Source organism: Fulmarus glacialis, unplaced genomic scaffold (genome assembly GCF_000690835.1).
Source record: "Fulmarus glacialis isolate BGI_N327 unplaced genomic scaffold, ASM69083v1 scaffold43337, whole genome shotgun sequence".
Classification (NCBI taxonomy): Eukaryota; Metazoa; Chordata; class Aves; order Procellariiformes; family Procellariidae; genus Fulmarus; species Fulmarus glacialis.
Genome location: NW_009223342.1, coordinates 1,736 through 29,680, shown reverse-complemented (window position 1 = coordinate 29,680; position 27,945 = coordinate 1,736). Strand labels below are relative to the sequence as shown.

General features: G+C 39.9%; 1 protein-coding gene across 1 annotated transcript; it reads right to left on the bottom strand.

Annotated features, from left to right (window-relative positions):
• Positions 1–27,945, bottom strand: LOC104079670 (CUGBP Elav-like family member 2; the record flags this gene model as incomplete). Its single annotated transcript, XM_009581777.1, has 5 exons — positions 1–135; positions 11,147–11,210; positions 12,623–12,781; positions 17,668–17,747; positions 27,811–27,945. Coding segments are annotated over 5 exons (573 nt in total), but the record flags the coding sequence as incomplete, so codon positions are not given.

The window sequence follows — 27,945 nt, the reverse complement described above, 5'->3', positions numbered from 1 at the left end:
CGGGACTTGTGAGGGCTCCCAGAGCACCAGTCGTTGTGGAGAGAGGATTTGCATTGGTGGTGGTAGCTGAGGTTTGGGCGGCGGCTGCTGCGGCTGCTAAAGTTGCCAAATTCTGTAATTGTAAAGCGTTCATGCCTGCGTGGAGAAGCAATAGGGTTAATTAAAACACGTAATTACAAAAAAAAAAAGCTATTTTCCATGGACATGAAGGTTTGGATGTACCTTGCCAAGAGATTCAATTCTTCTTTTCATTCCCAAGACATCTGTAATCTGGGAACCACCTCTTACAGTCCCTGAATAGCATCTCTCTACCTTGGAGTTGAGAGAATACAGCAAAGGCACCAGCCTGTACTTAGGGAGAATTAAACCTGGTTTGTGCCTCTTCTATGAGGGAAGTGTAGAATTAAAAGTCGTTTAAACTCTGTGTGAAGCCCAGGCACAATACTGTTTCCTGACACAACAGGAGGTGTAAAGAAGCTAACTAACGTTTAAAACACATTCAGGACAGGGTCATATAATTGGGATGAATACAATTTGTTTCCCATGTCTCCTCTGAATGTATCTACTAAGGCTACATAGACTGTACAGTAGCCAATAATTGTGTTTATTTTCCTTTTGATGGTTCATTTCTAAAAACACATATGAACGAAGAACATCAAATTAGTATCAGTCTGATCACAGAGCCATCACTGAGGTAGGGACTTTCAGGCCGTAAGCTCTGGACTATGATATCGAGTCTACTCAGTCATCTGTCACTTCAGTTTTAGAAGATGTGGGAGAGAGATACCTGCATTTCAATGAGGACCTTCAAGAAATGCATGCATTTAAATAGCAAAGGCTTTAATTTACATGGCAAGTAAAAAAGGACAAACAATAAACACAATTTATGTGAAATGGAAAAAAAAGATGATTAAGGAACAGCAAATGGTATTCATTTGACTTAAATCAGAGGGACAGGAGTCTGCTTCTCCAGAGGCCTTCAAAAGTACCTACCTTTTACCTTGGACTACACAAAGTACTTAAGCACTTACTCTAAGGTGAACTGCTTCAGTAAGAGACTAAAATGCAGATACAAGTTAGGTGCTAGCGTTAACCAGACTGGATCCTTCTCGGGATCCTCTGAATAAGATACAACTGTCCACAGGGGCGATGATGAGCCTGGGTGTCTACATACAGACGTGAGAGAGATTGTTTGGATGGCAGTGAGAGTTCATCCTTTTTGTTTTGGACACATGAGGGAGATCTGTGCATGCTGCTTGAGCCCTCAATAGAATTGACAAAGTGCACAAAACCCCCACATAAAATACTAAAACAGTTTCATAATGTTCTTGCAGTCCTGATAATATAAGTACACACAAAATATTAGGTGGTAGGAAGAGCAATGCCTTTTTTAGACCAAGTGATAGAGCTGGGAAGGCTGTGTGAGTTTTGGGGAACACCCAAAGAAGAGCTTGAGTGCCTGGAAACTTGTCCAATTCTTTCTGAACGTTAGTTTGTCTAACAAGAGATACTACTTCTGCCTGCATACTTTGATTCTCAAACCAGGGGAACTTAATAACAACTTGGAGAAGATGAAAAAAAAAGAGGTTAAACATAATACTTTGTAAGAATGCTTGAGGAAAAAAAAATGCAATGAAGGAGAGGTATTTTCTAGGAATTGAAAACTCCTGCAATAATAGCGAGTGATATTACTTTCAAATACCTTTTGAGCCCCATAAAGAGGTATTCTCACTGTCCCAGCATTAGGAACTCTGAGGTAAACCTTGTTATAAGCACCTATTTGTGAATAAATCCCCAAATTTAAATCAGCACTTGCCAATAGGCAGGTCAGGTCTCATGTGAGTACGTAGCATTGCTGAGGTTCTAACTTCTGTGCCTCAGTCAAATGCCCAATGTCAGCTCAGATGTTGGTGCTGTTGAAAATGTGACACAATGACTGTGTTAGGAGTAAGGTTTTAGTTGATCCAAGAACCACCACTTTGCAGTCTGGAATCTCCACAACACACTTGGAGGAATTACGTGACCAAAAAAGCTCTTTCAGGTTTCTTTTGGAGGCTAATGACCATCTTAAAAAACAAGGCTTTTCTCAAACCCTGCCAACCCAAACTATTTTGCAAGGCGCAATAAAGCTACCCTAGTCACAAGTCATTATTAACCTAGAAATTAGGTGTAACTACTAAGTAAAGTGATCACGGGTCATTGTTGCAATTTGGTCAGTCTTCTAAACCAGCTCTCACAAAGTTTAAGTGCTTAAAATACAAAGAAACTCTGAAATGGCAAAACTGGGCCTCAATTACACGGACGTTTTATAAATACTAAATAATTAGATATTGGATACCCAAATGAATAGAATAAAACTGCTTAAAACATCACAAACCTTGAACAAAGTCATCTTCTAAAGCAGGAGGAGCTGACTGAATATTTTAAAAACCTTTTATTTTTACTATCAGTCTAAAACTAAGTTTTGGAAGCAGCACCATGTTAACAAATAAATTTCTGAAACCAGAGATGGCAAGGAAATTCCTAACAGTTTTCAAATCTTATCTCTGGTTTAACTTGAGAACTTCTCAGTCAAAAAGTACAATTCAGATAGAAATTCAGATAGGATATTTTGCTAGCATAATTTTAATTTATTTTTTTAAATTGCTCAGTTGACCTACTTGCTTGCTTCGGGTGGAAAATTTTTTTTTTTTTTTTTCATGATTCTGCAGATTGTTTCAAACCGGAGTTTAGGGATGGAGAAGACTTAAGCTGGGGTCGAGCTCTTCGCAAACAAAGCCGACAGTGGTTCTCAAAATGAGATGTGGAATCCATTTGCATCCTGGATTGATATTTGGTCCTCAAATATAATTTACCTTCCTCTTTCATAAGAAGTATAAGTAATTCAGCAAAGAATGTCCAGCAAACACTGCTGGTCTTCACTGAGGCCACATTTCATGCCATTCCGTAATGGAGATTTGGTAAAGCAGTGGGTTGCTCTCCACCATGGCAGCATGGTTTTCTATCACCCACTGGTTAGTTATTCATTAGAAGGATCAGTCATAATCAGCTTATATTTCTTCTGTGGGGAGGTTTCCACTTCTGACTTTTAAACAGCACACATGGCAGGACTAAGTCATATTGAACAAATACAGAACGGTACCAGAGGAGAGACTGCAAAATAGCTTCACCTAGATGAAATCCCACACGCTTCTGGAGAATGCATGGGCTTTTCTCCAAACCTCAGTTTAGAAGCAAATGGATTTTGAAGCAATTTAATACTGCTTTTTCTATTGCATTTTATATGCACGGCTTTGTCCGCGCATGCAGGGCTGCAGAAGGCTATGAGCACAGAGGGCTGTGAAGCTGGAAGGCAGCACTGTAGAGCACTCAAGGAAAAGTACAGCAGGCAAGGCAAGGTCAACAGGCAGCGGAACAAACAATTGCTCTCTCTGGGCTCGTGAACCACCGTCGCGCCTGTGTGGATGCAAAACAAACACCAGCATTGCCTCATCCCACAAAAACATTTTTTTTTCCTAGTGGGACATTTCCTGTGGAAGCACAAGAGGAACCCATCAACTTGACGACAGAGTTTCAACGCCAAAAAAAGATTAAGAAACAAGAGCTAGGCAGTGACGAAGTCGTCTCCCCACCCAGTCTGTTTTACTGTAGAGGTGACTAAAAGACACTGGCCGCAAACCAGCTCTGCAGATGTTATAGGGTGTCAGCTTTGGTGCCTTGAGGAAAAAAGACTGCTTGCTGTTGTCACACACGCGTAAGAGGACAGCAAAGAGCCCCGCTGAACTGAGCACCCGAATGTGACTGTCAGCAGGGACTCATGGCACACACCGTCATCCAGCATGCTCTGGAGCTGATTGTGTCAACAGGTTTATCGCGTAATGAATCCTCTTTAGGATCCTCTGTCTGCTCAAACGTATTAAAAAAAAGTCCTGTCATCACTGTTTCACATTCCCCAGGCATTTTACCATCTCTGCTCCCTCTTTATTGGTTTCTCCCGTCAACTTGTCAAGTGCGTCAACATCCCACTTGCTAGGACAAACTTGGAGGAGGGAAACCAAATGCTCTCAAGTCCCAGACCCAAAAAGTACTTTGCTTTCAAATGGGGATTTTTGGTTCAGTTGAACTTCATCCAAGGTATAGTTCTGGGGGACAAATCTGCTCTCATTCTCTCCCCTTTCACGCACTGTCTTCACTCATTTCACATCCTAAAGCTTTTTCAAAACAGTCCCAAATCCCGCAACAGAGCTGGACCGCAAATGAGTAGATTGTTTTTATTTGAAAGTGCTGCTCACTCAGCAAATGCACCTCTCTCTGAAGAAATGCAAATTGCTTAACGCTGAAGAACAGCCTCATAGGCAGAGCTGCACATGCAAAATGAAAATCGCCCTGTAAGGGAAAAAAAAAACTTCTGGGTAAGGAATAACTCTTGATCTTCATGATGGAGATGATGTTAGGAATTAAAGGGAAATTATTAAAAAAAACAGAATCACAATACAGTTTGATTCCATTTTTAATAACATGTATTTACCACTGTGCTATCAGCTTGGCAAATATTCAAGATTGCAAGGAAATTCAACTTTCATTTTGTTATTTGGCAGATTAAGAAAACAATTAAATTATGTACAAAACAGATGCACAGTATGCCTTGCTTGAAACTTAAGATTTAAAAAAAATTATTTATAAGGATAAGGGCATGAAAATTTAATTTAATGTTCACCTTAGGTAATTTTGAGTCTTATTGTTCACAGCAATTACCATAAATCTACATATCAATAAGCGAGAACAGATGTCAGTTGTTACAAGTGCTTGCCAATCAGGCCTGTTAAAAAGTGACAGATGGATGGTGATAGAACATTCTCATAAGGCCTATTAGCACATTCGCAGGAAATTTTTGTAGTGCTGCACAGTCACAGATGCAGTTCTGTGAAAACACGGGGAAATTTGAGAGCATGAGATTTACATTTTACAACTTCTTGTGCTGCCTCCGACGCAAACTTTCATACAATGGAGCAATTTGCCTCATTTCAGTCGCCACAGCTTTTCTCCTGTGATAACTCTAAATTTGGAATTACTGGGTATTTGTAGAGGAGGTAACAGAGTCACAAGCCGTTCTTGAAGACTTCTTAGGCCTCATCAGCTCTTGGGTTTCCAAAACCATAGTAAATTCATATTAGGAAATAGTTGAGATCCGCTTGCTGAACAAATTCCTAATAAAAGAAGGCGCTGGCTATGTTTTAGTGACAATATATGCATGGAGAATTTCAAAGTCAGTGGTGGTTATCAGAGCCAAATCTGGATAGCTCATAAGTAGTTCCCACTAACTTGACTTCCTTTGCTTTGGAAATTTTATCCTTCCCAATTATTAGGATTTATTCCTTCTGAATTAAATCCTGACTGCACCTTAAAAATTGTGGATTAAGGTAAAATTTATCATCTCCGGGCCAAAAAGCAACTATTTGCTAACACTGACATCAGCCATTCCAGATGCTGATGTTAAAAATGGGGGTAAAGGCTTCATGGCCAGTGTGAAAGAGGGTGATTTTATTCCAGCAATATTCTAAGAATTAAAATAGACAGGAGACCTGAGCGCTACCTCCATCAAACCGTATATACACTGAGCCTACCTTTAGAAAAGCTGCTTATCTGAACAGTGCTTAAGGTACCCTGACCATTTAGTGTTTGATTTAGCAAAGCCCTTAAAACAACTTTTAAGTCCACACTTGATTCTGCCCTGTTTTTTAAGAGTATATGCTTAAATCCAACTGAAAGTTAGAGTTACTAGTTGACTCACGTAGGATTTCAGCACATTTTCAAGTTACGCATGCTCTAAACACATTCCTGGCAAGAAATCTGCTTTTCTCAATTGAAACTTCCCCAGTCCTAGTGGGCAAGAATCATCTGATCTAAAAGTTACTCGCCCAGGCTCTTGCTATAGTCAAAGGAGAGAGAGTGAGCGGATGATTCATCCGATCCTAAAATAGATAGATTAACCCCAGCCCTTGGTAGGATGAATTCCGTCCTGGGAGTGACTTCATTGACATCGCAGGGAGACGGGACGCCTAATTTCCAAACTGCTGAGGTTCAGTGGGATGAATTCCACCCACAGAGGGGCTGAGGCAATAAAAGGCCCCTCTCCCTCCTTTCGCCGTTTATGGAAAGCCCAGCCAGAGCTACAGATCTTGTGCGCAGACTTGGCCGAACTTCCACACCATGCACTTTTACCACCTGAATAAGCACGTCTTGTAAACTGCCGAGCATTGGTTTTCCTCTCAAGGTGCCTCTCCTTCTCCTGTGAGCAGGAGCGATGTGCGGATTGAGAAGAGCCTCACTTGCTTCAAACTCTGCCCCTCCAAAAAACGCTAAATGGAGTTGTTTAATTTATTAGCTAATATAAAAAAAAAAAGGCTAATTGTATGGGTTAAATTAAGTAGGACTTTCAATGGAATTACTGTTACAAAAGCTCAATGTTTCAGTCCCCGAGGTCAACATCTTCAAAACTGGTAGTTATCTTTAAGAAACAGCTATCTCCCTTGAGCTGGAAACAGTTTCTCAGTGACCTTTACTTTTAATATGATATCCCTAAAGAGGTCATAGCAGGAGAAGTCCTCCTTCAGTATGGCTTAGCTGGAATGAAGCCACCAGAGAGTCAGAGGATATAAAGGATCCTTGGGCCAATGCAAAAGTATAGAGCTTTTGTGCAGATGGTCCTGGCTTCCAACCGGTCCCTCCAGATCCACTGAGCCAATCCAACAATTAGACGAAAATATTCAGAAAGCAGAACCTCGCAGAGTTTCTCTCACCCATCTGCTCCTACAGACTCTGCAACAGGAGGAAATCTGGCTTGGGTAACAGAAGAAGGGTGAAATGGATTGAACAGGGCTCAGAAAGGGCCAGAAGTTCAACCTAAAATGCAACCAAACTGTGAGAGAGTTTGGAAAGGACTGGAAAACAACCCATACATTGGAAAAATATAAAAAGTCCCAGCTGTAGAGGGTTTAGGGATCTGAAAGCCAAAGCAAGAAAAGCCAAAAGCATGGTTTCTTCTCCTGCATGGCTTCAGAAAGCAAAATACATTGTCTGTTCAATGAAATTAAGAGAGTCCCTTTGTGGCTTTTATAAGTAATGTATACGTTTACGTGTCCTGAATATAGAAATATACATGTATAGAAATATTTCTATATGAGTAAATATTTATTCCTGCCAAAACATTTTACATTAATGGACAATAGAAAATCTTCACAGAATGTGTATTTTTGAACATTTCCATTTTCTACAATTGCCCTGTGTAATATAAAACATCCCTGTTTATACCGTCTGTATAGTACTTTGCAGGTTCTTCTTAAACAGGCAGGTTGGCTTAAATAACTGCAGCTTTTAGGGTCTGATCCAGCGCCAGCCAAATTCAATGCAAACATTCAAGCAACATCAATCTCCTTTGAACTAAGCCTTCCACGCAATTTGTATATATTTGAGGGAGGAATCTTTTTTGCTTGAAAGGTTGCTAGTGCTTAATGTAGCTTGCATTGTCTTTTTAAAGTAAGACAATCAAATCACATAATGTAATTCATCTACATTATTAGCCTTCCCCAAAGACAAAGCACAGGCTAGACACTGGGGCTTGAAAGGCATGTGAGAGAAAATACTGCCTTTAAATTAGCATTAGCAGATATTGGAGGAGGGGAGGAAAAGTTAAGAACTGCTCACTATAAAATATTCACTTGATGATGGTATACGCTTGCATGTTTTACACAGGACAGTGAAGCAGAGTTTGGCATGGTAGGGTTAGCTCCTGTAATCAAGACCAGGGGATAACTCTAATACCAAAGGCAGCATTACCAACTCTCCCAACTTTAGTACCAGTCTCGACATATTACACTGTTTTCTTCAGCTTGGCTCCAGAAATAAAAAATTTCATGAAAATCTCATTTTTCAACAAAAATGAGAAAACCTAAACTGGGGAATCAAGTGTGGAACTTTAAAGCTTGGAAAGCTAAATGGCAAACTACTGCTTTTTGTCTCTCAAATTTTAATATCTCACAAATTTTAGTTAAATCAGTTTCATAATTTGCTTGGACTTCACAAATGATTTATGAACATAGGGCAAAGGCAATACCAAACATACAGTAGGTCCAGTGGGCTGCTATAGCAAGAACAGCATTCAATTTTAGAGCTGGTGCTCTGTGTGTATGATAGTGAGTTCTTGAGAAAATATCCCCATTTTTCTCTGGATCGGATCCCCAGCTCCCAAACAAACACACTCCAATTCTCTTCAACAAGAAATGCCTGAAAAATCCACTCCTTTCAACAAAACCAAAGAATCCCTGCTTTTGCCACGTAAAAACTATTTTCAGCAGACTGAGGCATGATATTAGGGAAAGGGAATTTAAAACTTCACACTGAAGATCAATGTCTTTGCTCTGCTAGGAAAGAAAATTGCTTTGATTTAAGAAATAATATCGCTGAGGACTGCGTGGCAAATATTTCTTCACATGTGCGGCAGGGTGTGTGCTGTGTCTTTTCTGTTCAGTACAAAGACAACATGGGCTTTAGCAGTACAAATAAATACTTGCAGACCCAAAGGTCCTTAATTTTGGACAAGGGGGAGGCTGTATTAGCAGTCCTAATTTAGCAAACCGTGACTTCATCGAGACTTAAGCACAAAAGAGGTGCTAGAGCCTGACACGTAAGGAAGAGTGAAATTTCAATGGCTTATGTGGCTTTCGATCAAACTTTTAGTGTCTGAATTCAGTGGTAAGCACACCCATTGACTTCAAAGATAAAAGTTGGACCCCTCAAACTCAAAGTTCAAAGAAGTTGCAAACTGCAATGACGGATCTTCTTTAGCACCTTACTCAATTGTGTCTAGATTTTATTCCTCACCTTGAAATATTTTATTAATAGGCAAGCTATATGCAATATGGAAATACATATTAGATTCATTTTTGTAAAATGAACATATATAGCTTAAGTTAAAAAACTCTGGGCCTTTACAAATGTTCAAGGATGGCTTCAGCAGGTAAGGCAAGATCTTGCTGCAGACACAGGAGTATTTTCTATTCCTTTCACAAAACATAATAAACGAAACTTTAATACTAGATGCAAGCATAACATCGTACCACATGATTTCTGAGGAGAGGACATGAACTCTCAGTCCTAATGATGAAATAGTGCTTAGTTTTTGGCACTTTCATGTAGAGCTGCAGCTTGGAGAGAAATTATTATCACTAATTTGACCTTGAACATCAAGGTTAAGACTTACATGTTTTGGGGAAAGAAAGGAATAAACTTCAAGCTGTTTTGCAAACATGAATATAAGATAAAAAATACATATTTTCTAGTAGAGGCAGTCAAGTCATTAAATTATCCCATAGATGAGAGCATTAGCAATCTAATCTTTAGTCGAGAAGGCATATCCCTCAAGTAACAATGATGTGCCACTACAGTTTCTTAAGATGATTTTCTACTAGACTGAAGACCATATGATTTTCAGAGAATAAATCACACCCCGGATTGAGAGCCCATCCTGAAATTACTTGACTAAAATTCTTAGTTTCAACACAGTTCTTGGAGACAAAGCTGAATCTATACTAACAGTGAGAAACAGGCAACAGAAAACTTCTAAGGTGCACATAATGCAATGGATATCACATTATTTTTCTTCAATGTCTCAATTCTTTCATTTTGTAGACCTAACCAAATATGAAAACATTAAACACAATCTCTGAGCTCAAAGCCACTTCCAAAACTGCCAAGTATAAAAATGTTACTGAACCGTTCAGGTTTGTTTATCATATTAAGATACATTTTTTTGATGAAAAAATGCTAGATTGCAAGTGTAACATAATAGAACCAGCAAGCACTGCCAGCAGGTCTGAGGAAGAGAGAATAATTCAGAGATATTGTCATCTGTAGTCCAATTTGTATTGTCAGACAGCAGGTTCACATTAGTCTCTGATGTCACTGCAATAATGGCATAATACAACGATTGAGCAAAGAATACCTGTGGGGTATAGCTATACAGTGCGGTATATCTATACTTGTTAAAGTATTTCAGGATTCATTCAAAGCAGAAGCAGAAGAAGCAGAAGACGAGGATTAAAAGAAAAGTGAGAAAATGGTGTTCATAAAGACTTCTGAATATTTTAGCCCTTGTTTTGTGATGATGAAGCAAGCACAATGTTGTATTTCATTGATTCAGTGGGTTCATGATTAAAATAAACTAATGTAGCAATTTAGGGGTTTTGTGCTTCCTTTTTTTTTTCCCTCTAACAAGAAAAAAAGCTTTTTAACAGTTTCTCGCGGCAGGCATAATGTGCATCTGTGCTCTGATTTACTGCACACGCTGCCTTCTCTAGCATCATGTTAAGTTAGGGTATCAGCATGGTAGGTCACACAGTGGGAGTGACCTTTTGCTAATCACTACACATCAGTTACTACTGGCACACAGCTCATTACTAAGAAACCCTCCAACTAGCTGGCTTTCAAATCCGCTCACACTTTGATTTTTTTTTGCCTTTTCTTTCTTTCTTTTTTCCCCCAGACTAAAGATTATGCTTTTACATAAAAGCTTCTGTTGTGTAATTTTGTCAACTAGGGTTCCAAAGTCAAAAAGGCACCCAGTTAATTTTCTATGATTATAAAAGGAGCCTGAACATTCATACTGAAGGTAGGCCTGTAATCTTGGGTTTCATTAAAAAGGTCAGAACATTTTTACTCACCACCCATTATTAAAATGTTTGAGGGCTGCCATTAATTTGATTTTTCAGGACACAGAAATCTCACTGGAAATGAGAATGTAATCCTGCTGTTGCTTTACTGACACTTTTCACAGAGTGGGATACGGCTGCGGGGACTAAGAGCTCTCCTGCAATTTACAATTGGTTACTTTGGACAAATGGCAGGTGACTAATGCAAGACAAACTGTTTGCACAACCTGGGAGCACTGGGTTTAATTTCAGTTTCTGAAAGAGGGGAGAAAGTGTTTCTATTGATGTTGAACCGTGAGCTGTCCCCTGCCAATACATCTGCCACATTTAATACACAACAACCCCCCCACGCCCGAGAATGTGATTATTAGGGGTACAGAATTCAATAGCTTAAGAATACAAAACATAGCTGGAGCAAAATGAAATGGTTTTTAACTTACCGGCCATTTGCTGAATGCCGCTGAAGGCACCCAAGTTACTGGAGGAAGTTGCTTGTTGCAGAAGCTGCAAATTAACAACACAACACGGCAATCTATCTGACATTAATGTAACAAATGAAGATAAAACTAAAATGAGCTATCATTTCACATTTGGAGTATTTATGCTTTCCTTTACATTTATATAGTCTCTTGCTTCTGTCTGTTGTCGGAATGAACATCCCTAGAGTCAATGCTGTAAATCCATATTAATGTCTAATCTCTATTAAGAAACACAGAGACACAAGGGAAACTCAATAACATTGCTGCTTTAAAACAATTAATCAATTTATTCTTTTTAACAACCAGGTGTTAAATCTATTTAAACCAACATAGCGTGACTAATTACAACCCTCTGTAGTCTAGTAGTTACCATAACTCATCTCTGTCAATCATGGTCCATTCTCCCCCTACCCCCTTGAATTCAGTTTTTTCTTTATTATCTTTATGAATCAAGCACACAGATACTCATTAGACTGGTATTTGTATATAACAATTCAGCCTACCTACCTCAGTACTAATATATATTTTTAATTGCGAGGTAAATTGCTGTTTATAATAATATCACTATACCAAAGCATTGTATGCATACAAATTCTGTATTTATGCATACACAGTACATATATATGGATGCATCTATTTGTCTAGCTCAGAACCACCAGGAACTCCCCAAGTTATCCAAAAGCTGCTCAACCAGACCTCTGAACTCCAGAGCCACAAAAGGCAGAGGCTCCCTCTCGGCTGTGCTGCAGGGGAGCCTCTCTTGGCCATCCAGGACTGAAGACACATGGCTGTGCATTTCAGATTTCTCCAACAGAGGCAGCAGTTTGTTTCTCATCTTACAAATGGACCAAGGACCAAGGAAAATGCCATTTTAAATTTATGAGAAACAAATGGCTTTCCCCTGCCATCTTCACTTTCTGTACAAGGTAATATGAACCACGCATATTTAGCATTAACAGGACCACGCATTAAAATGAAAGCCATTTCCAAATGAAAATGTGGAAGATTAGAGGATTGAACCACAACATTCTAGTTGAGAGGCTGCACCATATAGATACGGCCCCTACAGTGTTCAGCCGCCTATCTGTCCCCCCCTAAGGAAGAGCTTAAATTTTAGTCCAGCTATAAAAACCAGACTCTAATATTCAAAAGAACAATAAAACTAATGGAACCAAATTTTATTTTGCAGCACAAGTAAACTTTAAATGCTTGCCTTGGACAGCACTGACACATCTTGAAATGTTTATTCAAATTCTATTCCTTCTTATTTATTTTTAGACCATGCGATAAACGTACAGAGATTTTTATATAGAAGAAGACATGCTACGTATCCTGGACGACTTAGTAATTCATTGCAGGGAGTTTACTATAGCTGATTTACCATGGTTCTAAAAGAAATACAGTATAATATAGCCACTGCCTCTGAAATGAACTTACAGCTAGGTATTGTGGTGTGAGTCCTCCAAGACCTGTGAGGTTTCCCCAAGTGGCAGTATTGAGCTGTTGCATCTGCTGTGCCAACTGCTGCTGCAAACGCCGCTGCTCCTTGTCCTTTTGGGTATCGGCAAACTTCACCACGATTGGCGAAGAGCAGCCCTGTGGTTAGACAGATCGGGAAAGACAGAAGCGTTAAATCACACCGAGTCACCCTCGCATCGTGAGCTCAGCCATGTCCCACAGGGCCACCGGCAACGGCATGACCTGATCGCTCACCCCCTCTTTGTGATTGGCATACGTAGGACTGCAAGGACTAAGATTTTCAGCTTCTTAGGAAAAGAGGCTATGGAGAAATTATTCCCCAGTTCTTTTTATAAAGCACCTTTCCTCAGGCTCTCTTTTCCTTCCAGCTATCAAAATTACTGCCAGAGACAGCAAAGTGTACCAGTCCTCTTTAATTAAGCTTCACAGCTGATGAGATGGATGTGATGCTTTGTCTGCAGTCTGTTTTCAAGGCATCGCCAAAGGAAGAGGTGTCCAACCTCCCTGCTGCCAGGGACCAGGCTGGCTGCATGGTCACGCTTGGTGCGGCTGGCGTGTGTGCCCTACATAAATAGACTCTGAGCAACCGATTTACTGCAGCGCCCATCATCAGCGGGTCACCGGTCCTTTTCATACCAAGGACCCCATAGTAAGTGTAAAGGGTGATGCTGCTAGGACAATTCACCCACCTGCAGTCTGCTCCCAGGCACACTTTGTATCAAGCACCCTCGAGATGTGAACAAAGGGCAGGATGCAGACCAAAAGTGACTAGTTCTGGTGATAGCAGCCCATTCCTGATTGCCACCATTTCTTCTATTGCTTCTATGAGCCTCTTGTTACATGATATGAGAGGGCTGTAAGACACCTTAGGAAATAGGGAGGCTGTTAGAAAGAACTAGAGATCTGGTCTGCAGGCTACTCCTCACCCATGTCTGAGGGACCCTTGAGAAGAAGTAGGTGGTCATGGACCAGACGGACTTTTGAGGTAAGCTGGATATTTCCCTCGGACTTCAGGTTGGGTATTCCTGGGCAAGTCACTGAGAGAACGAGACGTGAATATGAAAGATGTCTCTCTTGCTCTCGCTCTATTTTTTTCCCCCGCTAAGATACAAAAATACATTTTCATATTTTAACCTTTCAAGTCTTCATTTTTTCAAATCAAGGGAGCAAACTATATACTGCAATGATTCAGTTCTTCAAATTAATTCAAGCATTTTGTGAGTCATAGAAACTGTCAATCCATTTCATACTGTTTTCCAACTTCATAGGATCCAATGAATAACTTCCCTCCACCCGCCATGCTTTGTTATACTAATTTCTTGTCTAACTTCACTCTGAACATAATGGTAGGAGTGAAAGGTGACTCAAGTCCAAAAAACACAGCAGCACTTTAGCCAAAGTGTATAGTGTGGGATGGGAAGCGGGGTTATACTTCACCTAACTCTTCCCATGGCTGCTCTTAGAAGACTCTGAACATTTTCAGAGAAGTTCCTGTCCTCTGTTATTTACAAAAAGCAGCCGTGTAGCTTTTCTCTGAAGAACCTCACACCAGGAGAAATGATAAGAATATTCACAATCAACAGACGAAATTATGAAATAAACCACAATAATAATAACTCTTGTATGAAGATCTCCCATCAATACTGTTCCTTTAGACTTATCTTAGAAAATCATCACTTGTGATTTATTATTCCACCTCCAACTCCTTTCCTGTGTGTTTCATTGTAAAAATGTCTTTCAGTGTTTCAGTGAGGAAGCAAGGAGATACGTACCACCCCAGCAATCAAATAAAGATTATGAAGGAGTCAGCTTGTTACACAATTACCTCTCTCTAGCCATTTTTATACTAATATTAAAAACAAGACCCTTTTTAAAAAAAAAGAAAGAAAAAGGAGCCGGGGGGTGGAGGGTGTCAGAGAGTTTTCTGGTTTCACTAGTAAAAAAAGCAAGCTGTTATTATTTAATATGAGGCTTGATAGCACTGGCCTAAGAAAAACCAGAACTTAACTGCCTTCTACCTAGATGTACAGGAGAATCAAGTCTATTTCCAAAGAAATAGAAATGCATTTCAAAGGAAAAAATATTATATGGCTATTTCAGTTCTCAGTTCAGCAGCTCAGCACTCAACACTAACAGCTGACATCAAATTTATGAATGCTTAAATGTCAGTAAATTGTATAAAAACAGTATCTCTGCAATTTATGAATCTATAATTCATTTTTTCACTGTCTGCTCTATATTTCGTCACTTCATCATTTTCAAGAAAGCAAACATTCTGAAGATTGAAATTATATGTAGCAAGTGGCTACATATAAGGGTTGTTATTGTTGCATCAAATTTACTCCGTGATAACAAATTAGTGTCTTCTACTGGTGCTGCATTTGAATGCCTTAAACAAACAAACAAAAAAACTCCACAGAAATGAGACAGAAGAGCAAAAACTTAGAGCAGCAATTACGTTTTTAAAGTCAGTAGATTTAACCAGGTCAGAAAGTCAGGTGGAAAGAGTAGTAAGAGAATTCATTGTTCTATGAGACGTGTTCATCTGGACATTAACATCCCCATTGTTCTTTCTTAGCCCACTTTCAAAATTCATCTTGGTCAATGATGTGTGCCAAAGAACTGAAAATAATGAAATCAGAAAAAAAATTCTGCAGTAATTGGGTTGAAACGTAATTGTGTACTACATATTGTCCCCCCAGCTCACTTTTGTTTGCAAAAAAGCATGAAACAAAAGTGTCCAAGGACCACTCTTCCAGGCTGAGAGTCGAGATTTAACACCAGTTAACCCAAGTTAACTTTTTACTGGAAGACTATTGGCAAAAGCGAGCAAACTTTTTTTGCTTAAAGAATGATTTGCTTAAAGAATGGTATAATAGATAATGCTCTTCCATTATCTATCTTGAGAGGAAGCTCCCAGCACATATAGAGGGTGCAGCTCCCTTCCTCATTCAATGGCTTGGTATCTCCACCCCATTTAGTGCCATTTTCTTCCCAAAGCTGTTGCTGCCTTCGTATTTTTCTTTGTGTTGTCAAGACAGTAGATACAGACTTTGTTGAGTCCCTCACCCAAGGAGCTGGAGGGTGTACTGCTTCTCTCCAAGAAGGGACTCTCAGCCTATGCTCAATTGGCACAAAGACCCCGATGTTCAAAGTGCAAAATATTTGGAATTGCCTTGCCAGTTTGGGGACCTCATTGAAGACGTCTCTAAAGGTGTTGAGAAGTATTTTGATCCAAGAGTAACTATTCTATAGAGCTAATGTCAACAGGAGTATCACATCAAAATGCAGCATTTTTTGGAGTCCTGCACACAACAGAAGAATGGGAGAATTTGTCTGGGAGGTATTATCTCTCTAATTTTACCATCTTCTGAAGTAGATCTGTGTAAAATTCATTTTGCTAGACAGAAAAATACATTAAAACACATGGAAAAATATAGGTAAAACACAGTATTACCAATAAACATTTCTTGTTTACTTGGAATCAAACCCAGAAAAACATATAGATCTGAATTAATGGAACAGTGCATGGCAGACAAATTATGAGTTATTATTTCAGAGACTCAAAGTGGCAGTTTTTTTCACAATATACTGTCAGACTGCATAGATTGTATAACAGCAGCTTTCTAGTAAAGATAATTTCAATCACTCTCATCTCATTGGCAGATTCTCATCTAAAACTGTATACTCAGGGTCTAAAAATGCATTGCACTGAAAAGAAAACACATGGATTATAAAAGAAGCTCAACCAAATTCAAACGTGATGTTTGGAAAGACAATAGCTTTGCAATGCCGAGATCATTACTTGTAGTATACAGGAAACAGTTAGTGACATTTTCATGCACTGGCTTGATTTTTATCTTCTCCTCCTTCTTCTCCTCTCTCCACCCTCCCACCCCTGGTCTCCCCCCTTGGCTCGTTACACAAAGCAGCTCAACGACATGACGCAATAATGATTGTTTAGCACCCAGCATGCTTTGGGAGACTAGAGCATTGCAAAGAAAAATCACTGAGGAAAAAAAAATCGAAAGGTCCTGGTGGAAAAATAAATAAAAAAAGAAACAAGTGCACATAACATCAATGCCACCTCTGAGAAAAATCATCACTACACAAAGATACAGTATACATAATACAGTATAACATGCACTCTCCAATGATAAGCTAGAAGATCCAGAGTAAGTAAAGACTTCATACTTGTGCGGTTTTTTGTGCAAAATTCTGAAAGACCATGACAAAAATCACAGACTGAAAAAAGTTTTGAGATTGCCAGACAAGCCGTGGCATTCGATAACCACTCCAATGAACGGATCGTTAGCCGGCAGCTATATTCACATTAAGTGAACAGGTTTAAAGTTTTGTGTTGCTCATCATGATAAAATACAAGGCCGTGGAGGCAGTTTGGAAGGAAATAAAGAGCGTTGCTTGTGAGGGGCTAGCCACGACGGTGCTCTGCAGGAAGTGCCACATGTCGATATGCTCTGTCATCATTAGCATTTTTATTGGCTACGTGAAGAAGGAGAATTTATATCAACTTAAAAAGAGATTCTATCTGCAGAAAAACACATGCACTGGTAACTCAGCGTGGCCAGGTTAAATCTCTTCAGCTTTTTCTCAGAGCAGCGCAAACCACAAGACTTAAAAATCTATTTAAAAGAAACTAAGATTTTTCTTTGGGGGTGCGTGTGTTAAAATTAAAGGTAATTTACTCATCAGATATACTCTGAATATGACTGAGGAGCAGTATTCACAGCATTTTTATCTTCTGCGGAATGCCACTGAAAACAGGATCAAGAGCTGCGTTTGGATACCACACAGCAACCTTATTGTGTGCTTTCAGGTCATTAAGAAAAATAAGCTTCACAAAGAGAGGTAGAGTAAGTCGGTAAAAAGTTTAAATCTGTGATTGTCATGTGTCTGATCTGGTCCAGGAGAGCATGGCTTTACCATTCGCAATCATTTGCACAAAGAAAAACAAAGAAAGGGCAAATGATACAGTACTGTACCTCCATGGTCTGAGACTGGTGCATGGCTTTGATTGCATTCTGTGCCATTGCCCTTGTAGAAAATGTGACAAACGCACAGCCTGTGGGAACAAGGGGACAGGGAGCAGGAAAGACAAAAAACAACAAGACAAAAGGGTTGGACGCTTGTTAAACCAACACAGTCTACGAGAACGGCCACAAGACGACACTGTTCTCAGTAGTACATAAAAATAAACAACTTCTCTAGTTTATTTATTGACAGTGCTGACTTGCTAATCTGACCATAGATGAAAGAAAAAAAATTAGGTGGGGATGGGTGAGGAGAAAGGTTTTTTCCCTTTAATTTGGTTTGGTTTTTTTGTTTGGTTTTTTTTTTTTTTTTTTTTAGCCACAGGGTTTGAAATAAGTAGGGCTTTTATGTAGAGTTTGGATTGCGTAGTTTAGTCTATTCAGGCCATGCATTAACAATTGCTTGCTATGGTTTTTGTGCAGGTAAATTGTGGATAGTGAATAAGTGACTGGCATCACTGGCAGCTGAACTGGGAATTTAATAAAGGAGTCCATAATGTCACATATTTCCGTGATGCACCAAGAACAACCATACAGATAAGGATGAGAAAAACTCCACTGTATAGCCTGTGACTAAGTGTGAAAAGACTCAGACAAATTCAGTAATGTAGGTGGAATCTCAACATTTAAGGAAATAACATATTAAAAATAAAAATCTTTATGATTTTTGTTTATCCGAGTCCTAGGTACAAGTATAATTCTTTGATCTATGAAAGCTACCACCAACTTGAACAATTCTGAAGCTATGTGCATGAATAACTAAAAAATCACTTTTCTCCTTCCTCAGCCTTTTAAATCATAATGAAAAGCCAGTAGGCTAATGCCTAGGCTATTTTTCCACCCTTTTACTATTGTCAGACATACCTACACTGGGCATGGTTCAGGTCAACTTTTTTAGTGCGTGACTCGCTGCTCTTCTGACTAACAAAAACATTGCCTTCTGAGATTTACATTTTATTCTTCATGCACCCTTGGGCATCTTAAAGAAAAAGACTGTGAAATTAATGCAGATTCAGGCTGATTTTGTAATAATACCATGGCACACTAAAAGCTTAGCTAAAGCAACACAGACTTATTTCACTTGTGATCTCTAATGACTTTAAAAGTGCATTGATTTTCAGCTCCCTTAGCCTTGCACAGTTTGAACTTAGGTTTCAGAGAATAATTTGGTGTTCCACTCAATTTCCTCAAAACATTATTATTATTACTACTTAAAAGATTTCCAAATGAAGCAAATCTAAGCACTGAGAGGCTAAAGCATATTGTCATTTTAGAGCTAATGCATGAAAGCTACATTCTGGCATCAAAAATACAATATTGTTGCCCCTGTGGCCAATGGGCAAAATAAACCATTCTGCAATCCAACAAGCAACAGATTGTTTGGTTTATGCAAATCAATTTGAGGCATAAAATACCTTTTCTTTTTTGCTCCGTGTGTACCTGGTAAGATTATCAAGTCAAGACTGTATTCACATTTTAATCAAACAACAGTAAGAGAAAGCAATGCCTGACCATTACCCAAAAGCACTACATCTAGTCATGAAAATAAAGTCAATGCATTTTTGCATCATGCGGTATTTTTTTTTTCTCTTTAATGTAAAGGCCCTTGATACAAGAGAACCTAAGCTGGCTTATGTACCTCTGACTGATAAGTGAGCATGATAAAATCAGAAGTCAGAATTCTTTTAAGCAGACTTCATGGCAGTGTCGTGACTCCACATATTTCTCAGGTAACACAGCAGCTGACGATGTCTCACTGCTGTTTAGCCACACTACGTGTTGCTATATTATTCTTATTCAGCAACAAATTTCTGTCAAAGAAAATGATGTAACAAAACAGCTTTCTGTACAGCAATCTAGACAAAATGTACAGTAGAAGGGTAAATAAACTGCAGTACCTCCGCTAGATTCCATATTGCTGCTGTGCACTAAAATTATAGAGGCCCAAATTTACCATTCGTCTCAAAGTAATCTCTCTTGAAAACATTTCTGTTATTATCGTTAACAGAGGAAATAACACCAAGGGTTTTCATTTATTGTCTTGCAAATTCAATGGGGGATGAGCACAAATAGAGCTATACTGGAGGGCAGGCAAGAAACCCCATACAGAGCCTTGAATAATATTGTTTATAATGGTCAAGAAACTGCTTCATTCACTTCTTTCGCTCTCATTATCCAGGAGTGTGTACCATAGTGACAATTACTGAATGGAGGTTTAGAATGCATAAGAAGCATGTAAAATGTCAACAAAAATCAATAAGACACAGTTTATGCATTTATCACAATTTCTACCCAGCAGTACTGCTGTAAGTAACTTACTGAGAGATGTTGCAATTAGCAGGTCTCAAAAGAAATGTGAATCAGCAGAGAAATAAAGCAGACTCTCTCTTCCCTCCCTTAAGCTTTTTCTCTTTTTAACCACAAAGCTCAACTTTTAGTGCCCAACGCTACCGCAAAACCTCCCTCCTCGTTCCTCAGCCCCAATCCATTTGCGTGGATCCCATTGCCTTTGTCATGGAATGAGAAGACCTTCGTAGCAGATCTCTGTAAAGTGCCACAGAGCGAGCTACCAATTTAAAAGAAACTTTATTTTCCTACATGAGGTACATATGCGCTTTAGGAGGATGGTTTCATTGGGCACCTAGAATTTAATCAGAAGTTGTTGCCTAAGGACACTGGATTTCACTTGTTTAAGCCAGATGAGCTCTGCCTGAACCACTCTGTACTCTTGCCACAGCAGTTTCTGAGGGGTTGGGAAAACCCTTTTCAGCATACTCCCACTCTCTATATCTCATGGATCTTTTGGGAACATACTGCCAGCTTTAGGAGTGTAAATCACAATTTTAAGAGGACAAGACTAATCAGATTTCATGCCTCGTGGTGCAAGGAATCAAGAAAGATTTCTGTGGTCTCTTACCCATCCTATGAAACACTGCATTGATTGTAGTGCCATGGGCCGAGGTCTTCCGGACCAACAGCTACAAGCAAGTTATTTCTGTTCTACCATATTGAGTCCTGATACTCAATTACTCCCTTCTTACTGGAGCTATGGAGCTCTCTGGGAGAGAAAACGTGGAGATGGGGATATTTCTACAGCTAATGCCTTGAAATTACTTAACTTTGTACCACCAGCTACCTAAACACACACACACAAAAATATCCTTTTGTAAATACGGCCAACCTGCAAGTCACCTTGCAATTATTTATCACCTCCGGTTTCAAAATGTCAGGGATCACTAACAGAAACAAAAGGGGAGGGAGAAAGGAGGTCTAAGAGTTTTAGTTGCTTCTCCAAGGCTGCCTTCTCACCCCACCCTGCACCAGATAAATGATTGACTGGGGAAAGGCTTCTCAAAGTAATTTCCTCCTGCAGGCAGAATCAGAGGGAGGCACCCAGCCCTGTCACAGAGGAGATTCTGGAGCACATTATCGCATTTGCCATCTTCGCTGAGAGAACATCTACACTCACAGGGTTGGTCCTTACCCTCCTCCCACCCCAAACTGAAAAAGAATTTTGAAGAGGCTGCAAAATTAGAAAAGCTTCCTCCTCGAACCGTGCCGTCCCAAACCTAGGGCTCGCTGCTCGAGCGGATTGAATTATTTGAAATATTTAAAAAAGCTCAGCACTGCCCCATTTCAGCTCCCGCTTCACTCGATTCTTCTCATCTCAGGCTTTCATGGACTGTTTTGAAACGTTCAGTCAGCAGTTCACACACAGTCTAACATAACATCAGCACTTGCGAGCTGCAAGTGAAGTAGAACGTTTTTAAGTATGGAGGCCTCAAGGTAAGGGGTCTTATTTCACACCTACACAAGAAACCTCCCACATAAAACTACTGTGGTCTATCAGAGGCTTTAAAGCCCCCCCACCCTCAATGAAGCCAAAGGGAGACGCAAAACCCCTAGATGTTTTTGAATCAGGCCTAGAGTTAAAAATGGAAGTTTAAAAACCATGGCTTTAAAGTTCCGGAGATGAAAGAAAGGCAGATATAATATATTTTTTTTAAAAAATATATAGTGACCCCTCTGACACAGAAGAAGGCTCAAGAGATTTTCAAAGTCATCCGAGCAATCGCAGTGGTACGTAAGGTGGCTGCGCAGCTGGTGGTGTAATGGTTGCACTCCAGCTTCCCAGTTCACTGTAAACAAGGGTTTTCTTCACTTTCTGTGAAGAAACAATAGTGAAAAGCTGCCAAAATACTCCTGCAAGAAGTATTTGGGATTCTCTGAGATGAAAGCCTCTATTTAAAGAAAAGATAAGGCTCGACTAAAAAGCTATGGAAATTGAAGCGTGATAAAAATAAGCTCTAGTTGCGTTAAAATATTTCTGGCTGAGATTGCAAAGTAGACTTTCCCTTTTCTACACTGTGCTAATATAGCACGGTCTGAAGGAAGGACCAGCCTGGGAAATAGCCTTCTAATGAAGACATCACACAAAAATCATAGTGGTTAAAATACATTTCAGCTACAAATTAAGACATCGAATTGTTTATTGTACAGACATTTGGTCATTAGGTATTGCGTAAGACACACAACGACAGGTCTGAGACCAAGTGCAACAACTCAGCCCAAAATAAAGTGGTTTGAAAAAGTTACGGTGAAGCTCTTCAGTTTATGCCTATCAGGCACATAAAGGTAAACAACAGGCACATCCTGTAAACATGCCTCATCTCTTTGGCTTTACTAACTTCTCTTGACTATCAACCAGATGACAAATTCTAGATTTTAAATTTCCTGAAGTTCATGGTTCCCTCGAAGCATTTCTAATTGGACGGTCAATTAACCACCCTGCAAAGTACAGACTTCAGTAACTGGAATTTACACAAAATCAGAATCAAACGGGTACCAAAGACCATATTCTCTAACAGTGCCTTGACGACCCTCTTGGAATAAAATCTCTTGTAAATTATTTCATGTCAGACTTCCCTCGGGGAAGGGATTGCTGTGAAGATGCAGTAATGGAGATCTGAGATACAGTTACTGGCTAAAGGCCAGCAGAGACACTGGTCACTTGGACGGGTTCATTCCTTCCCAGCTTTGAAAGAGTTTCATCAGGGGAAAAAAGAAAATTAAATGTGCCATAATGATGGGAAAAAATTAAAATGTTACCATAGTACAGCAAAAGAAATAAGGCATGGAGATGCTTCTGAAGAGCAACTAAAAATACAGCACTTCCACCATGCTTGCTTCCCATCACTGATACACAAGTCAGAAGGTGGCCCCTAATCCAGGCTGTTCCCATGGCTGGCACTTCACGTTACTTTAGCTCATGAAGGAGCAGTAAATATCCATAAGGAAAAACAAACAGGTATAAAATGTCCTCACCTACCCTTCACTGCAATTAATTATGATGCAGATACTAATTTTCTTTTACTAAATCATCAAGAAAACCCCTGAATCCGAAAGCTATGAATGGATTTTCAGGAAATCAAATTGCCTGACCATGGTATAACTCTCCATGCCACTTCTAACCTGCTCTTAATGCAAAGAAAGTAAAAAAAAGTCCCTGTAATCAATGTCTGCAGAAATGTTCACTTGTCCCATGTGACTGGCGATGTTTTGTTAAAAAAATCATACAATTAGGAGCCTAGAAGATGTAGGAATGTGCATTTGGAGCTCTTCCACAATTTTCATGCTATATCCAACTGTCTGTACATGGTATTAGTAGGTTTTTTCAGTGCATGCTATTAACCCAGTTGACTTCTTTCTGGTATCTGTTATATAAATCTGCACTTAGCAATTCCAGCAGAATAATTTGCTCTGTGGTGCTCCTGTGATAAGGATAAGAGGATTTTTTTTATCATCATTATGGATGATAATAATTCCTACAGCGATACAGAGATATTGATCCACTAATCTAAAAAAAGCATTTTACAAAGGTAGAGGAACATCGCTATCCTTATTTTAAGGAATGGGATAACGGAGAGATGATGAGAGACCAACTCACCTACGGTCAACACAGCACATCAGTGGCAGAGCCACAAACCAAACTTGGGTATTTCTGGCTGTTTTTGCACACTCCAGCTACCATTGCGTGGCTGTCTGTGTTGGCTTTGGTGGTCATGTAGACATTACACAGTGCTAGGAGTCAGGAGGTCTGAAAGTTTCCTTAAGCCGTTTACAATAAGTGATTTAAAATCTTAATCATCTGAGGCAGTTCACTTCTGCTTTTTCATGATAATGAAGCTTAGCACATGATATCACAATCATGAATTTTTGTAAAGCATACTTAGCTCTTCAGAAAAAGTGCTGGATTAAACAACCCTGCAGGCTGAATCCTTCTCTTTGAATAATGAATATAGTGCAGGCAGTGGCAAGCTTCTTTAGATATTCCCATGAACCCTGCTAAAGCGAAGGCCAGCCTCCATGTCTGTTGAGTCCCTGGTTTCTTTATCTCTACAGCCAACAGGGTATTTTTATTTTTTAATACTTTTCACAGCTAGGAATTACTCTCTGCCAGCCAACTAATTTCACAGGCACTATCCTAGAGCCTTCGGAAGGCAATGCCTTTTGGTTGCTGCCTATTTCTTGTAGCTGACCGAAATACAACAAGTTACAGATACAAACAACAATTATTTCTTAGATGCAGGAGCGAACAATAGTGGGGGAAAAAATGTCTCAAGGAAAAAAATCTCAGTTTCTTTAAAATATACTGCTCCACCTCCACAGCTTTGTATCATTATTTTAGTCTCGTTTTACAAATGAGTTTCAAACAGCTGACAATCGGAATTCGGAGTAGAAACGCTGATGGTCCATTATCCATAGTGACAGCTATGAGTGCGACTTTATTAAAGTTCTGTCAACTCTTGGCTAGAAACTACAATAGAAACAACCAGTTCAATCTCTCTCCTTCTCTCTCTTTACCTTAGCACTTATACCACACTCATCACAAAGCGTTACATTTTCCTTTAATGCCACTGGACGGGATTTCTCCTTGCTACCGGAGCCATGTAGCACACCACAACCCTACATCCTGCCTATGGCTGACAGCAGACCGCCACCGTACTAGCGGTAAGGTTGCTGTTGTAGTGCAGACATGGCCTAAAAGTCAACTGAAAGCTTTTTACTCTTTACTAAGAAAAAATAAGCGGGACAAACCAAAACTGTTCTACTGAGCAGTGTAACCTGGAGCTATTCCTTGCAACTATCCGCTGGTAATAAAGATTATTTGCCTGAACTCTTTAACAAAGCTCGAAAGTTGGCATAAATACCAATGAATATACTTTTCAAGCTCTTTTCATCTGAGATACCATTATGTGCACTTGTTATGCAATTGAAAAGAGATGCCAAACAGAGTTTATTGGACCATATTTCCATCTCACTGCTGTGAGCACTGTGAGTTCCCAAAGGCTCTGGCATGGTGAGGGCAGTGTTTTCCTAAGACAGTGACTATTTTTCATTCACCCCTCTGTGTCTGGCGGGGAAGCACATCCGGACTGGTGCTGGGAAAACAAATATTGTTTGTGGCAAAGGGAATTAACATCTTGGAAATGGTAACATGAATTAAAACTCGTTAAGTATTGGAACTCATTACAAAGATTTAACTGTATAAATTCTCCCTCTTGCTTTAGTGAAGCAGCTTTTCACCCTGTGCTTTTTCAGCCAGGCTCCCTCCACTGCAAATCTCCCTTAGCACTTTTCATTTCAACTGCAATACCAACCATTTTCCCAACACTTTGCCTTCTCTCATGGAGTGGTGGTTTTGTGAAGCTGATAATCGTCTGCCTGAAAACCTGGTTGGCACAGCTGAACTCATTTTCAAGCATGTGTAGAAAGCAATTCAAGTTTAACAAGGCATGATGCATGAGGGCATGATAGAATATCAGTCGTGATTGTGACCGAAATAAACCTGAGTGGCAGAGAGGATGCCATGACTGCTGGTGTGTGACCTACCTGGACTGAGATCTTCAGCCTCCAGCAGGAGAGAGCAGCACATTAACTCTGTGGCTCTGCTGGCTGGCAGACGACACTGCCCTGCCTGATACGTTGGTGACATGGCTTAAAAATCTCAGCTTCCGATTATCGTGAGATTGCCATTTATGGCAGAACAAAACTACCCCACCAACCTTACTTACCCTGTTGGATTTCATAAGTAGCTTTTCTATGCTCGTACTATGCCCAATGTCTGTTGAATAAAAGCAAGTACGCAGTGGGATTTCTATGGATCCCATAGAAAGATCCATTTCTTTGTTGGGTGACACTGAGGAGTCAATTAAATCTTTTTGGGGCTTAAAACATCTGATGCCCAGATCTTGTTATTTCAGCAGTTACTTAGCTCCTTTCCCACTTGTGTCTTCCATTACCCTTTCCCTGTGCTACTTACAAAATGAAATCAGTGAAAATCAGAAATATTTGTTTTGCCTCAATGTTTGGTCTAGAAAGATAATGGCAGCACTCGACTCCATCAGTTAACATTCATTACTGAGCTGCAGGAACCAACCTCAGACCTTTCCCCTAGTCTTCTCCAAGGCAAAAGCCATGATCCTGAGGCTCTCCTTGCCTGAATGGACTGATGCATCCCAGCTCCAAAAGCTTTGGGATCGCAGACTAAGCATGCATAAATGTAAGTGCGTAATTTTCTTGGGGCTCCTTATTTATTGTCAGAGTGTCTTTTCAACAAGTCCTTATTATTCAGAAGTAGTATAGTAAGTGCTTTCAAGCAGCGCCATGAAATACAGGAACACCTACGACCTCCCCTGCTGACATTTATAGGCATTTTAAAGAAGCTGAGCTGCACGCAAAAGAAAAAACCCCATGCACAAATTGTTGCACAAAATACTGCGGATCCTATAGCCTACTGGAAACAAGTAGATCCAAAAGTAAAGAGAAATATCTATACCTATACCTATATCTATATGCAAAATGGGTACTATTATTTTTTCTGTGCCTTTTGAAAATGTAATAAAATGCATAAACTGTGCTTTCTATGTATTTTTTTTTTCTATAGAAACAGAAGTGATGTTTTCACAGCTCCACACTTAAAATTACTTTACTCCCTGTGCCGTTTAAATGGCCATGGCTAGTACCACACATCCTTCCCCACTGACAGACGGGACTATCACTATTTTCTTTTCCACTCAGCACCACCTGGCACTGACATTTTGAGAAGGTTCATGCTCCGAGAATAATTTCAGGTCCATATATCATGGAGTTAATATGCAGCCTGGGTCATCAATATACATTTATTTTTCTTTTCAATATGTTTTTAGAGGGCCTTTCCCCAAAAGGCACTTTTGCACTCAAAAGGGATCACCGGCTGTTGAAGTCTGTGCTGCACTTCATTTCCAAAGTTCAGGTCAGCCGCTTGACCGCTCTCGGTGGTGCTGCTTAATACCTCTGCCCTGGTTTTTGGGTTGTCATAGAGGCACAAGCTTTAAAAGCTCTTTTTACAAAGTTTTGTCCAAGCAAAGCTCTCAAGTTCAAGCTAACCTCTTTGCTTCTGAGTTACAGCAGACCTATGTTTTGCATATAGTTATAGAAAACACAGGAATGGAGGAGATAGTGCTACAACGCGGGCCAGTTCCCATGACCCTGTATGCCTTCAAGCAGTCATTTATCATAGAGGCACAAGCTTTAAAAGCTCTTTTTACAAAGTTTTGTCCAAGCAAAGCTCTCAAGTTCAAGCTAACCTCTTTGCTTCTGAGTTACAGCAGACCTATGTTTTGCATATAGTTATAGAAAACACAGGAATGGAGGAGATAGTGCTACAACGCGGGCCAGTTCCCATGACCCTGTATGCCTTCAAGCAGTCATTTACAGTCCTTTTTTTTTTATGCTACATTGGGGTCAGGGAAGGATCTTTGATTTTGTGAGAGCAGAAAACTGAGGGTGTTTTCTCAGGGTGCAAAGGAACCTTTCCAGCTGACAAACAGGGCGATAACACAAGTTAATATGTTGGCACCGAGACCTTTCTGACACTGGAAATAAAAGGTGATAATTTCAGTCACTGTGAAAAGGTCATGTGGATACCTTCATCACGTGGGACACATTACAGCGTAACCTCTAGCTGCAGACAGCGGCTATGCCTACCCTGGCTGTGACATATCGCTCCCAATTAGCACTTAAGGAAAGAGACTTTACAGACTGCACACTCACCTCTGCTAAGCCCATCCGGTCCCCGAAGGATTCTGCATTCTTCTATCTGGCCGAACGGAGAAAACATCACCCTGATATCATTCTCATTACACTTCTTCGAAACCATTCCTATGAACAATTTTCTGTCTTCCACAG